Source organism: Mesoplodon densirostris, chromosome 1 (genome assembly GCF_025265405.1).
Source record: "Mesoplodon densirostris isolate mMesDen1 chromosome 1, mMesDen1 primary haplotype, whole genome shotgun sequence".
Classification (NCBI taxonomy): Eukaryota; Metazoa; Chordata; class Mammalia; order Artiodactyla; family Ziphiidae; genus Mesoplodon; species Mesoplodon densirostris.
Window position 1 is genome coordinate 189,456,134 of NC_082661.1, and position 16,222 is coordinate 189,472,355.

General features: G+C 42.4%; 1 protein-coding gene and 1 long non-coding RNA gene across 3 annotated transcripts in view; one reads left to right on the forward strand and one right to left on the reverse strand.

Moving 5' to 3' along the window:
* Nucleotides 1–876: 876 nt before the first annotated feature.
* Nucleotides 877–10,425, reverse strand: LOC132499067 (uncharacterized). Its single transcript, XR_009533823.1, has 3 exons — nt 10,211–10,425; nt 8,850–8,947; nt 877–1,201 (listed from the first exon to the last, which is right to left on the reverse strand). It is a non-coding gene; the product is annotated as an uncharacterized LOC132499067 (long non-coding RNA).
* The window catches only part of PARM1 (prostate androgen-regulated mucin-like protein 1), a 108,784-nt gene continuing 101,740 nt past the window's right edge, over nt 9,179–16,222 (forward strand). Inside the window, exon 1 of one of the 2 annotated variants that reach the window (XM_060113393.1) lies at nt 9,179–9,494. In XM_060113393.1, the coding sequence (XP_059969376.1) occupies nt 9,452–9,494 (43 nt within the window). In that variant the 5' untranslated portion in view covers nt 9,179–9,451. The remainder of the gene's footprint in view (nt 9,495–16,222) is intronic. The other variant, XM_060113383.1, reaches the window with a different exon arrangement.

Consider the following 16,222-nt stretch of genomic DNA (forward strand, 5'->3'; position numbering starts at 1 on the left):
ACACTACAGCAGCAGTGTGGTGTTGACTAGCTGTGACAGAGGCTGCATGTGGTACTCTCATGGCCTCACACTGCTGCTCAGTGCACTACAAATCACAGTGATGCGGTCATAGCTTGATAACATTTTGAGTGTCACACATATCACCCTACCACCACATTTTTTTTATTGCGTACCCATCATGTCAAAAGAAACAAAGAAGAAAAATGAAAAGAAATGTAGACTCCAAGTATCACACTTCTAAGAAACAATGGAACATGGATATTTTATCTAAACTGCAAAGAATTATGCTATTGCTATGCTAAGAGAATACAATATAGGTCAATATTACCAAACTAAATAATTGTCACACTCTTGCCAATGCACAACATTCCCAAAACAGTCAGAAAAATTAGAAAATTTAAAACAAATATCTCCCTAGATCAGAATTTTTCCACAAAAATTAAAAACCAAAATGAAGCTACAATCAACATAACTTTCCAAGTGGCTCATTTGTTAACTAAGCAAGAAAAATGGTTTACCATTGTGAGTTAATTAAATTGTATTTGTTTGCAGTGGCCAAAAAGAGTTTCCAGAGAAAATAAACTTGTTGGACTATTAGGCTCTCTGTGAGAACAGTTGTTCAAAGAGTTGAGGACTTTAGAAGCAACATCAATAGTCAACTTAAAAACAACAACAACAAAAATGATTTCTAATGTTTTTCCTTGTTTCTTAATGAATCAATAGATGTTACCAATAACAATGTTCTGTTGTAGTTATTTGAGGATTCAATACCAAGTTTGAAATGACTGAAAAATTCACCCTATGAATACTCTGAGTAAAACTAGAGTCAAGAATATTTTTTAAATTAATTTATTTATTTTTGGCTGTGTTGGGTCTTCATTGCTGTGCACAGGCTTTCTCTAGGTGCAGCAAGCAGGGGATACTTTTTGTTGCAGTGTGCAGGCTTCTCATTGCAGTGGCTTCTTTTGTTGCAGAGCATGGGCTCTAGGCTCGTAGGCTTCGGTAGTTGTGGCACACGGGTTCAGTAGTTGTGGCTCGTGGGCGCTAGAGTGCAGGCTCAGTAGTTGTGGCACACGGGCTTAGTTGCTCCGTGGCATGTGGGATCTTCCCAGACAAGGGCTCTAACCCATGTCCCCTGAATTGGCAGGCAGATTCTTAACCACTGTGCCACCAGGGAAATCCAAGAATATTTTCAAGGAACCTAAAAAAAACATCAATTCAGTACAACCTGAAATGGAATCTACTAAGATGTGTTACGATTGATGGTGGTAAAAATATGTGTAGGGCAGAAAAAAGGCCTTATTGGACAAATTCACAAATATTGTGAAAAGGTAAGGTGTTTAAAGCCCAGGTTATTCATTGTATTTTTCATTACAAATATTTGTGGAAATTATTCAAATTTATCATGTATTATTAAACCTTTAGTATCAATGGTGAACCTCACTTGCTTTCATGGGCTTAACCATTTTCATTTACATGAATTTTTTTCAGAAATAGAAGCTGAATATCCTGACTTGCTCTGCCACACATCAGTTCAATAACGTAGCGGTGGTATGTTTTTATTATGATTATTTTTAGCCCAGAGCTGATAATTAAATTTTTCTGAATGGGAAGAGCTATCCTCAGTCACTATTACTGAACACTGAGTGACTTTGGAAATTAGTTTTTGCTACCTTCTGCATTAGCCAATTGCTTTAGGTTGCAGGTGGCAGAAACCCAGTTTGAACTAGCTGGACCAAAAGGGGAAATTCATGAAAATGCTCACAGAGTGGGGGTGGGGGCGGTGGGGGGGGGGAGAAGTGCAAGGATGTGGTTGAACCTTAGAGACTAGGGACTAGGGACTAGAATGCCACTGGGCATATTTCCTCCCATTTCTACTTCTCTCCAAGAATCAAGTTTCTGTATCCTAATTCAGACCAGTTCCTTCCACATGCTGGAGTGGTCCACCAGCGTACCAGAACCCCATAACATCATCTCAGAGAGCAACTATTAGTGGTATTTTCTGGTCCCAAGTTTGAAAATCCTGGGGAAGTGCACTGAGTAGGACAAACAGAGCCTGATGTCCACCCTATACCAATCACTGTGAAAAAAGAGGCAGCCTCCACAGGAAGATGCAACCACCATTGGAACCACTTGCTTGGAGAAGGGAAAAGAGAATTTCTCTGAAGAAAGGGCTGCTCTGGACAGATAAAACAGTTGATGTTCTCAGCAACCTTCTAAGATGTTTTTGCTAAACCAGCAGTTCTCAAAGTGTGGTCCACAGACTCCTAGGGGTCCCCAAGGTCCTTTCAGGTCTGCAAAGTCAAGACTATTTTCATAATACTAAGATGCTATTTACCTTTTTTATTTTTTAGTCCTTTTAAAAAATTTTTGCATTGATGATGCAAAAGCGATTGTGGGAAAATGTCTGGTGCCTCAGCATAAATGAAGCAGTGGCTCCGAATTATATTCGTAGTCATTGTATTCTTCAACACCATGTATGTCTAGTTTAAAGCGGAAAAAAGCATGTTTCACTTAAGAACTCCCTTAAAGAGGAGTAAAAATTATTAACTTTGTTAAATCTTGATTTTGAATATGTATATTTTTTCATATGTTATGTAAATAAATGGGAAGTATGCATAAAGCATGTTTGCTGCATGCCAAAGGGAGGTGATTGTCTCAAGGAAATGCACTTATGTGATTACTTGAGTCACAAGCTTAACTAACCACTTTTTTTGCAGAACACAATTTTTACTTAAAAGAACAACTAAAAGACAAACTGTGGTTATTCAGACTTGGATATTTGTCAGGCATTTTTTCTGTGATGTTAGATGTCACTTCAAGGAAAGCAACCAAGCTTTCAAGTGAAAATTAAAATTTTGCCAAACTTGTATCTTCTACCACTAACTTGATAGCTTCCCAATACTTAAAGACTTTTTTGAAGATATAAGTGGAGATATTAACAAGTATAGTTTTTGATGTTGTATAATGAAATGTGTTAAAATTCAGAAGATCTGCGTAACTCAGTGAACCAATATTTTCTATATGATCAATGCATGATGTTACAAAATCACACATGGGTAAAAGACACATCCAAAGTGCAAAATAGACCAATGGATTTTAATGTAACAGAATATGAAAATTTTATTGAGATGCTTTCAGATTCCACCTTGCTACTAACTTTTAAGAAACTACTTTTTATTGAGTTTTGTTGCAATATAAAAGAACAAAACCCGCAATTACCTGAAAGGGCCCTTAAACAAATAGTTTTCAGAGTTCTAATTTTAGAAGTGCAAAGGGGTCCTGAGACCAAAATGTTTGATAAATGCTGCTCTAAACTATGTAAAAGTAGACTTCTAGGGACAAGCAATATTGTCAATGCCTCTGAGTGGTAAGGAATCGCTAATACTACACTGACAATTGGGAAGACTTTACTGTTAATACTCATTTTGTAATCATCATCATAACCATTCTTACCAAATACAACAAGTAAACATTTATTAAGGCTCTGCTCTGTCTAGGGTCTGTTCTAAATGTTTTCCATGCATTAATTAATTAATTAATAATATAAGGATTATAAATCCTTACAGTAATCCTCTGAAGTAAGGTGTAATTATTATCATGGTCTTCACTTCATAGAGGAGAAAACTGAGATTTAGAGAAGTTAATGAGGGTGAGAGGCCACGCAATCAGCAAGTCTTAGGCTTCCAACTACTCCACTGTCAGTTAAGAAAGGCCCACCAGCACTGCCTCTGTACTTTTACAGAAGATATCCATGAGGCAAGGCAAGAGACTGGGCCCAGTGCTCTATCGCCATACTGCCCGTTATGATAGCTACTAGCCATGTTTTGTTACTGAGTATTCAAAATGTACCTAGTCTGAATTGAGATGTTGTATAAATGCAGAATAAACATTGGATTTTGAAGACTTACAATGAGAAAAAGAATGTAAAATATCCTATTAATATTTTGCTATTCATTACATGCTGAAATGATAAATATTTTAGATATATCAAGTTAAATAAATCATAGCATTAAAATTAAATTCACTTGTTTCTTTCTCCTTTTTCAAAATATGACTTTTAGAAATTTTAAAATTACATATATGACTTGTATTTTACTTCTATTGGACAATGCAAATCTACAGTATCAACTCAATCAAGTTTAAAAAGAGGTTTCATTATGTGCGTCACCTCCAAGAGGCCAGTTTCTTCTTTCCTGAAATATTTTAAGGGTTTCCTCCTTAATTAATATAAAAATTAGTGACATGTGGTTTAGTGTCCTCAAAGTGCTCCAAACGAGTTTATTTAAATCAGGGAAACAATTATGTTTCATCATGCGCTTTTAAAACTGCCTTTGTTCAAGCAGATATTTCTTGGCAAAGTTCCAAATTTCCTCTTTTTCTCATATTGCATCACTGCCTTTAATCTTTTTTACCATTAATATTTTTAAAAGGAAATTGGAGTTAAGAGAGAAGCAAAGTTAAGTATATAGCAAAAGCTACGGAGATATTTTTGCAGTGCAACTTGGGAAGAGAAATGAAACCAAGACAAAATATATCAGGGTCTTGAGACTGCTGCACTCCTGCCTTTGGGGATGAGGGGCTGGGGGAGGAGCTGTCAGCGACAGTTTAGAGCTTTCCCCTGCAGCTCAGATGTAGCAGGAGTGGAAATGCCCAGGGGAGAATCCAAGTTTCGTAACCTTTTATATGAAGAAATAGCTACAGCCAGCATTAATGTTTTCTCCTTGTACTTTAGATCCCCAAATGAGTTTTTTTGTTTGTTTGTTTGTTTGTTTTGCGGTACACGGGCCTCTCACTGCCGTGGCCTCCCCTGCCGCGGAGCACAGGCTCCAGACGCACAGGCCCAGCAGCCATGGCCCATGGGCCCAGCCGCTCCGCGGCACACGGGATCCCCCCGGACAGGGGCACGAACCCGCACCCCCTGCATTGGCAGGCGGACTCCCAACCACTGCGCCACCAGGGAAGCCCCCCCAAATGAGTTTTAAATGTACATCAAAGTTTCTCCTCTAATAATAGCTAACATTTACTGGCACCTAGAACATGCCAAGCCTTTCACATATGTAATCCATTTAATCTTCCCAATGAAGCCAGGAAGAAACTGAGGCATAGAGATACCAAGTAATAAGTCAGTTAGTAGATGGAAGAGGGGGGATTGGAACCCAGCTTATGGGGACCATGGAATAGACATCAGAACTCAGCCTCTAACCACTGCACAGACTGCCTTACTTACCCAGCTCTCTCAACTGAGTTATTCTGTCTCTCCTAGGCCATGATGAATCCAAAAGTCCAGAGCTAACACTTCCATAGTAACTAAAATGTATTACCCGACTTTATCTATAAATTATGATAAATTCAGGATGTCGAAGGCTAAGTCAACCAAGGGCAATTTTTTAAAAAATATTGAATGTCTACAACCCTAGCAATTCATTTAATCAGTGATCAAAAAAAGAGTGGGAGTCAGTAAAAGGCAGGTTTATCTTAGATTTTATCCCAGTGGAGCATTATGAAAGAACCAAGAAATCTCTGAAGAAACTGGCTTTCGCTATAAGGCATGACTAAAAGGTTACATGCAAATTCCATCCCTGACCCCAATGAGGAGTGCAAGTCCCCCTGCCATAAGATCTTTAGCATCTTTTGGTTTCCTTCATACTTAAACTTTTGTTAAGTATCTCTCAGTCTCTTTATTTGCAAAATTGGGATAAACTTACAGAGTGTAAAGTTTACAGATTACACAAAATGCTTGAAACAATCCCTAACAGAACATAGAGCAGAAGCTCAATACATGTTAGTGGGTATTATTATTTATAGCATTTCACATAATAAAGTATTGCATATATTTTGAACTCTTTTTTATTCAATTTATTTTAACAAACAACTATAAAACAGTTCACCCGTTTCTCCCATCCCCCACCACTTTAACATAATAAATTATTGCATATATTTTTGGGATCATTCAATGTTTGACTCCTCACTACTAGAATATAAGCTTCCTGATGGCAGGGACAATTAACCACTGTGGCATACATCACAACCATGAAGAATGTGCTTCCTTGCTTTCTTGAAGTTAAGCATGGCCACTGACTTCCTTTAACCAGTGAAATATGAGCAGAATCGTCACTTCTGGACTTCCCTCGTGGCACAGTGGTTAAGAATCTGCCTGCCAATGCAGGGGACACGGGTTCAAGCCCTGGTCTGGGAAGATCCCACATGCCGCGGAGCAACTAAGCCCATGTGCCACAACTACTGAGCCTGCGCTCTCGAGCCTGCTAGACACAACTATGGAGCACGCATGCCACAACTACTGAAGCCTGCACACCTAGAGCCCATGCTCTGCAACAAGAGAAGCCACTGAAATGAGAAGCCTGCGCACCACAACGAAGAGTAGCCCCTACTCGACACAACTAGAGAAAGCCCGTATGTAGTAGCAAAGGCCCAGCGCAGCCAAAAATAAAATTAATTAATTAATTTTAAAAAGAAAAGAATCGTCACTTCCAGATGGAAGACATAAATGCTGCACATAACTCTCCTCCTCTTTCTTTCCTGAGTATAGAAGCAGTTTCTGATATGGAGTATACCACCGAATCCTGATGTAGAAGATACCTACTCTGGGAAGTAGCCTGGATCCAAAGCAGATGATGATAAGCGAGAAGTAAACCTTTATTGCTTAAGCCTCTGAGACTTCGGGGTGGTTTATTACAGCAGCATAACCTACCTACCTTGACTGTTACAACCTGTCTCATTCCCACAGCCTAGTATAAGGTCTGGCACCTAGTAAGTGATCAAATATGTTTGCACTAAATTAATAAATCAAAAGTTTTAATTGTTAATAAAAATGAATTATTTTAGTTAAAGAAATTATTTTCAACTCTATTCTGTATACAGCGAAAACTTTGGAGATTTTAACTGATTCATACGTGGGAATCTCAATCCTTTGGGTACAAAACTATCATCTTAGATATCAAAGCCTGTCACACATGCTTTACACTACTAAGGGACTCCATTAATGTCTGTTGAATTTCAACTGAACAATTTTTTTCTGTGAAGTGTTTTTTGAAAATCTTTATTTCTGTCATAGGGTCACTTACTTAAATGGCCCTATCTAAAAGCACCAGTGCCTTACAGAACGTGATTGCAAAATTCCATCTGTGTGTGGTCCCTGCCTCCATGGCAGTCACCACACAGATGCAGTAATTCTTCATCATCACATAGATTACCCTAGAAACCAGAAGGACCTGAAGGTCAAAAGCATTAAGAGAGTTTGTTTAATAAAATAAATTTGCAGTTTCTTTGTCCAGGGAGGAGGAAAGGGGGTTGGGCATTTGGTTGTAATATCTTTGACTTCTCATTTCAACAAGAATCAATAAATTTACCAAGACAAAAGAGAAAACATGAGCTCAGTTTAATCTGGTTGTGGAAGCATGACAAGCTCTACAAGTGATGATGGTGGGGTCAGGAAGAGGAACTGACATCATCACAGATAAAGTCATGAGGCCCGAGGGAGTGAGAAAATACAACTTGAGGCTCTGTCTGGTATATGAGAAAGAAGTCACAGAACAAGAAAGCTGTTCTATAGAATGGATAAACAACAAGGTCCTACTGAATAGCACAGGGAACTATATTCAATATCCTTTAATAAACCATAATGGAAAAGAATATGAAAATATGTAGATAGATATACACACATATAAACATATATATATAACTGAATCACTTTGCTGTACAGCAGAAATTAACACAACATTGTAAATCAACTAGACTTCAGTAAAATAAAAATAAAAAAAGAAAGAAAGAAAGCTGTTCTCCAGCACTGCTAGGTCCTGAGCAAATCAGTTCTTTAGGAAGGCTCCTTAATCCCAGCTCTAGTGACTAGGGGACCACCAGGCTCATAATAACATAGATATCGGAAGATGATCTAGCATCTGGTCTGATAGAGGTGTAGAAAATAAGCAAGTCTAAGGTGGTGGAGAGGATTAAGTGAAGGATCAGCTTCGATCTGTGTGAACACACAGAAACCTTGGGCTTTGAAGAGAGAGTATAGTACAGGGATGACCCCAGGTCCCTAGGCAGGCATCTTATCTGTACCATTAGCGAGTTGTGTGATCTTGGGCAAGTACTTAAACCTCTCCATGCTTTCATTTCCTCCCCTGAAAATGAAGCTATCATAGTGCCCACTTCAAAGAATTGTTCTGAGAATCTGACCTGGTTAATACCTGTACAGCACAGTTGTCTAGCACACAGCAATTCTCAGGAAATGTCAGCCTTTGTTATTATGCCCTGGTACACAAACTCTTCAGTTACGGGATCCAGCCCTTACCAGCTATGTGACCTTGAGCACATTACCTAACTTCTCTGTGCCTTAGTTTTTTGATCTTTAAAATGAAAGAATAATTCTTTTTTTTTTTTGCCGTACGCAGGCCTCTCACTGTTGTGGTCTCTCCCGTTGCGGAGCACAGGCTCCGAACGGGCAGGCTCAGCGGCCATGGCTCACGGGCCCAGCCACTCCGCGGCATGTGGGATCTTCGCGGACCGGGACACGAACCTGTGTCCCATGCATCGGCAGGCGGACTCTCAACCACTGCGCCACCAGGGAAGCCCGAAATAATAATTCTTATGTCGTAGGGTTGTTAGAAGCATCATGATACAACACCCAGTAGGGTGCCTGGCTCATAATTACCGCATGATCACTGTTGCCTGACATTAGTACTGTTTCTTCTCGTAAGCAGCTGAGTAGGATGGCAGACATCCTGGCTCAGGCACCAGGAAATGCAGTGGGGTTGAATGTGTGTGAGGGTTTAATGTACACGCAGGAACGACTGGAGAAATGAAAGAAAAGGAAAAGGTTCTCATACTTGGAAAGAAGTGTATGTTCTCTTACAGTAGTGGGGTCTTGGCTCTTCGAGGTGACACCTAAGATGGCACACGGTCACGTGATTAAAGGTTGTTTCTCCTGTAAGAAAAGCTGAGATAAATTCCTGAGGGCAGAAATCTGCTCCCACTTCTTTGCCTCCCCTTAGTTCCCAGCACAGTGCTAGCCGCCCCAAACATTTGCTGAACCGGGTCAAAACTCGGGTCTCGCGCCCTGACTGTCCAGCAGAGGCCGCCCTGGGCCGCGACTCCCGGGACACGAGGGCTGGGAGAGGAAAGGCCAGGGGTGGCCTTGTCATCTCCGCGGGACCCGGGTGGGAGGGGTTTGGCGGCGGCAGTCGCGGCGGCGGAGGCAGCCCGGGCGGCTGGGATGGAGCAGAAGCGCGCCGGGCGCCGGAGTACAAGCAGCTGACGGAGCCGCGCGGCGCTCGCCTAGCTTCCCCTACCGCCGCCCGAGCCGCCCGGTCGCCCGCTCCCACCGCAGCCAGCGGACAGAGGAGGAGCTGCCCGCGCTCTGGGCGCTCGGTCAGTCCCGGCAAACTCTCCCGCTGCCCGCGCCGGGTTCGGCACCAAGCACCAGGGTACCATGGTCTACAAGACTCTCTTCGCTCTCTGCATCTTCACGGCAGGTATTTTGGGGCGCCGATCTGGCGGAGGGCTGGCCCGGCGACCAGCGCTGGGGGCGGGGGCTGAACCGGGGAGACCGGGAAATAAGTCGCCGCGCGCTGGGTGCCGGAGTGGTGCGAGCCTCCAGCGTTTCGCAGAGCTGCGTGCGCACTTGGATTTAGAGCGATGTGCGTTTTTGGAGATCCTGGGCCGAGCCGGACCGGGGGGATGACAGGGTTCTTCCGGCCGCAGCCCGCGCCCGCACAAACTCCGGGCTTTGTGAAACAGGTGGCTGCACGATGCGTTTGAAACCCGTGTTGGCGACACTGACTGAGACTAGAGGCTTCTCGGGTCTCCGAGCACACCCTGCCGGAGTTGGGCACCAGACCTCTTAACGCGTTTGGACTCAGGGAGGGATAAGAAGGAGAAGCAGGTGGGGGTCGCATCTGGGAAAGCTTTAAGCCGTGGCCGCGCACCCGGCGGGACTGGTTTGCTTTCCCCGAGATTTGGTGGTCTCCGATCTCCGGCGACCCTTCCTAGTGACGCGTGGGGGTGATGCGGCCTTAACAGTCTCACGGCAGCTGCTCCGACCCGGCTCGAGCTCGTGATCACCCCTGGGGATTTGCAATTCTACCCTATGGCCCGGAAACTCCCCCAAAATATGTGCCCTGGCAGAAACTGTTAACTTGGCTAAAACTAGCATCCTCCTCGTTCCACCCACTCCCCTACACACACTCACCCTCGGGACGGCTTCCCCACGCGCGCATCGCTGGCCTCAGGACCACGGATGGCAGCGGCCTCCAAGCAGGGCCTGGGGAGAGAGGAGCCGGAGCACTGAGCTCGGCTTGGTGGGCGCAGAGGAGAGATTCAGAACAGCGCTTTACGTCTGAGGGTGGTATCCAGTTTTTCCAGAAAATGTAGGCAGACAAGGGACAACTGACTACGGATGAGGCACTGGTGGAAAAAGCAGCCCGAGTGCGGGGACACGGGCGTGTTTAGATAAGAATGTTCCAAAGCCACAATCACAAGCCATTTGACTCATGCTTGTAGTCCGTATGTGTATTTTTTTTCCTCCTGAATTGCTTGGGTTCCTATAATTGTGGACACAAGTCGTTACAATCCCTTGAAAAGAAACTAGGGGTTTCCAGGCAGCTCACAAAGGATGATGCAGTTTTGAGGAGAAGTTTCCCAACTTGAGGCTAGAGCGGGTCTTTTTCCTCTACTTGCTGAACGCCTGAGAAAGCTCCCTTTTCTCTCTGGTGTCTGCAAGGTTTGGAGGCGCGTCCGCAGAGGGTTCCCGGTCTCCTGCCGCTTTGGTTGCGCAGCCTTGGGCCAGGCTGGGAGCGCCTGTATCCCCAAGTGTGACAGCCGACTTCCTAGCCCCGGGATTGCCAAGAGACGTTTACGAAGTGACAGGACAGGTGCCTTCCTTTCTCCTCTCTAGAAATCCTTTCATGAGGCTTGAGGCTCAGAAAACCTTCAGTGAGCCAGTACAGCTGGTAGGTAGGTTTGTTGGCTAATTTTATTTAGTGGCTTGTCTTTAATTTTTATTTTTTAACAACTCTGGCAGTTGGCAACGCCGGGATTAACCCTACTAAGGCAGTGTATTGTGGGTTTTTTTTCTCCCTAAGGAGTTCAAGATATAGATATAGATATAGATATAGATATATATTTTTTTTTCTTGGCCAGTTTTAGAGTTTAGCTTCGCTATTGCTGCGGCAAGAATCTTGACCTTGTTCATGGCCCAGACTGAGGAGGCTGGTAGCTGGGGACCCGCTGCGCAGCCTCACTCATCCCTGCACACATGTGTTGAAGTCAGAGCCAAGAAGATCACAGCCTCCCAGTTCTGGGGTTCCCCTGACCCCGGAAGACATAGTTATGTTTCTGAGTACATCTCCCTAACAGACTGATGAAGTGTCCTTTCCTCTGAGTTTGTGCCTCCGAAGGAATCTCTTCGGGGGTCAGTGTGTTGTTAGAGCTACTTGCAATAAGTTATCAGGAAAATAATACAAAAATAGGCATAAATACCGTACAAGGTTGTTTACATCCCAAAGTAAGGTGTTTTGAGAGACTAAAATATAACTTTTCTAGAAAAAGTTGTAAAGGAGAGAGGGACAAGTGTTCTTGAAATGAAAATGGCATGCGTGTTTCAGTGGATCATCCTGGGGCTCCCTTGGCAAAGCTCTAGATAGTTTCTTCAGGCAGTTGCGTTTCCACCCCCCCACCCCCATCTTTAGAGGATTCAGGAAATTTTCCGTAAAACTCTTGAGGTGATACTTTCTTGAGCCAGGAATGGGGCTTAGCAGGGGACGTTTTTAGCTTAATAAATCTACTCAATACATATACATAGTGTTTTCTCCAGCCTGTATAATGGACACTTGTAAATACCTGTGCATTGTCAACAACACAGCAAAAGTAGATCTCTACACTTATTCACTTGTATTTTAAAAAGAAGGAAGAGAGAAACCTTGGGCTGTCTTCAGTTCTCTCAGAGTTGATTGTGGTAGAAAACTAGCATGGCTATTTTACAAACCATCCCCAAACACCTTTAAGGCCAGTACTCTAGGCATACAAGAGTACTGCCTCTAAATTACAAGCCAGAACCTCCAAGGGCAGGCAGCAGAACCAAGAATGGAGGGAGGAAGGCAGGCCACAGGAAGCTTCCATCTTCATCCCACTCCCTGTCCTCTCTAGATTCAATTCTTTCATTCCCACCACCGTCGTTGCTGCTCTCCAGTGCTCTATGGCTCAATATATTAAAAAAAAAATCCCCTCACTGAGACATCTGAGGTATACTGGAACTTCCCAGAGTCCTTTTCCAAACATTCAAGGAGTTCAAGGGGAAACAAGCATAGGTAAGAGAGGCAAAAGTCCCTTGACCCAGTTTTTCCTGCCTTAGGTTCTGCCCTGTCTGCCCCACCCCAGGGAGAGTACTGCATTCTGCCCCATTACCCAAGCTGACTTATTGGCCCCTTGGTGATCAAGACCAGCAGAGCTAGATTCCAGTCGGCCACCCAGCTAGAGAGCCTATTTGTGTCCCAGGCCTGTCAGCTAGCTCTTCTCCAAGTGACTAACATCTCGAATGTCCTTATCCTCAAAGGAAGACCCCACCCTACACATTTATGGCTCTGTTCTCAGTATAGGTCCTGATATATGGCAGGGCTTTATCATAAGCATATTAAAGCCATATCGTAAATCTCATCATAAACATGTTAAAAAATAAACCAAAAAATGCACACACATTTATGGGAACGGCAAGGTCGCCTGTGGTTGGTTGGGAGTGGAGGTGAAGGGGTGGCTTGCATCCCTTTAGCCTGGTTACCTCCTATTCCCCTGAAGTCTGTGTCACAAAGTGACACCTCCTTCGCTGTGAAACCTACCTGAGAAGGTGGAAGTTCTCCATTATTATGGATAGATTTACTGAGACAGTGTTGCAAAGTGGTGAAGCACGGCTGCAGATTCTGCAGCTAGATTGCCTCAGTACAAAGCAAAGTTTTACTACTTACTAATTGTATAATTTAGGGCACGTAACCTAACCTCTCAAGTTTTCTTATCTACAAAAATGGGGAAATAAAACTTCTTCAGACTGTTAAAAGTGGTAAATAACTGAATATACCTATAATGCCTGGGACATAGTAAGCACTCAATAACTATTAGTGATTGTTGTTGCTATTATTCTTATTAATAAAGTTGACTGTCTTTGGCACCAGTTAGGTCATCCTCTCCAAAGTTTATGTGTTTGTGCTTAGACTATGTAAATTGAAGATTTAAACTAATATTCCAGCACAATGCCAGCTGTTCTGGCAAACACTCATGTGCAAATTAAGAAAAGATTCAGCTGAGCCTACTAAATGCCTAATTTGAAAAGGTTAATAATGTGCCAGCTCAAACTGAGCACAAAAGTCCAAAAAACACTCAGTAACAAACAGAAGTAAAGTCTCACAGAAGATGTTATTTCTTCCACAAAGTCTTTTGCAGACTGGTGTGTTTCAAAAGCCCAACTCAGCTAAACCTTAAGGTCAGGTTCCCAGAGCCACACATTTTGGATAATTCAGATCAAACAACTTAGGAAAAGGCATTTCATGGCATATGAATGATCCAGAATGGCTCTCTCCAGAATCCAAAAACATCAATAATGGCCAGATCTCTAATTTAACTTGATCATTTGGGCCTGGTCTAGTGGTGCTTTCATTGTGCTTGTGCTTTTATAAGAAAAATATTGGCCAAATATTTACACTGTTTGAGCAGATTTTCTTAAACTACAATTTTTGGGGGGACAGGGGTGGGGCTGGGGGGTACAGCATCCACTGGAAACAACGAAGAGGGACATTTAAAAAATATTTTCAAAGTGGATTGACTGTTTTAACACCCAATGAAAGGAATCCTGCTCTAACATTTACGATGGTTTTCTCCCTTTTAGAAGTTATCTGTTACTGAAATTGGATACGTTAGTTTAGGAATCAAATATAGTCATCCCTAAGTATCCAGAACCTGGCCCCCATACCAAAATCCTCAGATGCTCAAGTTTCTTATATAAAATGGTATAGTATTTGCATATAACCTACGCACATCCTCCTGTATACTCTAAATCATCTCTAGGTTGCTTATAATACCTAACGCAATGTAAATGCTGTGTAAATAGTTGCCAGCATGCAGCAAGTTCAAGTTTTGCTTTTTGGATTCTGGAATTTTTTTCCCAATATTTTCGGCCCAAGGTTGATGCAGATCCCACAGATACAGAGAGATGGCTGTCTTTGCTTTGCTAGCAAGGTATTGAATAAAACAGTTGCCTAGAAAAAATTAATGTTTCATTTAGAAGACAGCAGTGGTTATGAAAAGAGGTAGGCAAATAGTGGGTACCTGCCTGATGCAACGATTGCTTTTTAGTTGGAAATGCAGGGCTAATAGGTTATCATCCAGTTAATGTGCAAGTAGGGTTACTATAAAATAAGACAGATTTGTGTATGTAGTTCATGGCATTACATTTCGTAGTCACAACTTAAATTATTTAAGGGACGGGGATTGATGTAACATCAGATTTTCTGATGTGTGGATCTTTAAATAGTCTGCATGATCCTTTAAAGCAGCATAGCCCATTTCTTTTACCTGTTTTAATATCGTTTATAAACCTTGAGACTTCTGCCATTTTATAAGTAATAGAAACCATTACAACAAAATAGGCGATTATATAATCATTTTCATCTGTGTTTTTCATTGGTGCAAGGTGGCATAATGTCAACTGAAAATAAGCTGTTTTAATTTTCCTTTCGCTAGTGTTGCCAGATTTAGCAATTAAAAATACAGGTTACGGGCTTCCCTGGTGGCACAGTGGTTGGGAGTCCGCCTGCCGATTCAGGGGACACGGGTTCGTGCCCCGGTCCGGGAAGATCCCACATGCCGCGGAGCTACTGAGCCTGCGCGTCTGGAGCCTGTGCTCCGCAACGGGAGAGGCCACAGTAGTGAGAGGCCCGCGTACCACAAAAAAAAAAAAAAAAAAAAAAAATACAGGTTGCCCAGTCCAATTTGAATTTCAAATAAATAGCGAATTCTAAGTCTATCCCACATAGTACTTGGGACACACTTAAGCTGAATAATTCTTCGTTGTTTATCTTGAATTCAAATGTAACTGATCATCCTGTATTCTAGCAACTCTACCTTTGACCTTCCATGTGTGCTTCATCAGTGCAATGGGTTTGACATACGATTGGCTTTATTTTGAACCCTGCCCCACCCAGCTTTAGCCATCCCGCTCCATTTCATTCATTCATCACAATCTGTTGATGGGAAGACGACTCGGAGATTTCGAAGCAACTCTGTCTCTCTGAAAGCAACTTACAACGTTAGGATTCAGAGGCAGCTCTCCGATGGAACATTTTGAATCGGATTGCATATCCATTTACTGTGCACTGTTGTGTTTTTCTGAACAACCGGTGGGATTTCTGTAGCCTCCCTGAGGCTACATTACTTTACCCTTTTGTGACCTTTCCTTTTAAAAAAAAAAAAACAGTATACTATTTGAAATGGTAACAGTGTTCTTGCATAGGAGCTGGCACTAAGAGCCTTCCAGAATCCAGCTGGCAGCTGATTAAAAAAGAAAGTTAATAGAACAGCTTTGGATTTCAATGCTGTCTTCTGTGCCAAGATCTTAACACATCTCACAATTATTATATAAGGTTTGCATAATTCCTGCAGGAGAGGTCTATAGGTATCACTTGAAATCTGTGGCTATATGGAGCCTGAAGCAGCATATTAGACAGAATTTCAAGGCAGATTGGGGGAAAAAAATCCTTTCAGCAATTAGACTGTGGTGGAAATTTGCACCTTTATACTTAAGGCCAAATCTGTGACGAGGTAAATGTTAAGTGGAAAAAAAATTGTGGAAAGTTACCAGGTGTGATATTTAGAAAACACGTCTATTCAATACAAAATAAGATGCATGATAGAATACAGTGTTGATGATAATATCTTCCAGTTACAGTCCAAATTCTGACACCTGATTTTCTTCTCCATCAAGGAGGAAATGAGGGCACAGAAACTTTAGGGCAGGTGTTGCACATGAGAAGAATTGGAGGAGAGAAGGTTTAATTCATTTTTCATTTTTTTGGCCATGGTTGTAAACTTAAAGCTATCATTCAAGCTTCTCACTGGATAGAACATATTATATTTCCCTGTATGGGGTTATTAAAATATATGTTACCTTTAAAATTATGATACTCTTTCCAGCTTGTGTAGTCCAGAAGCATAACCTCAT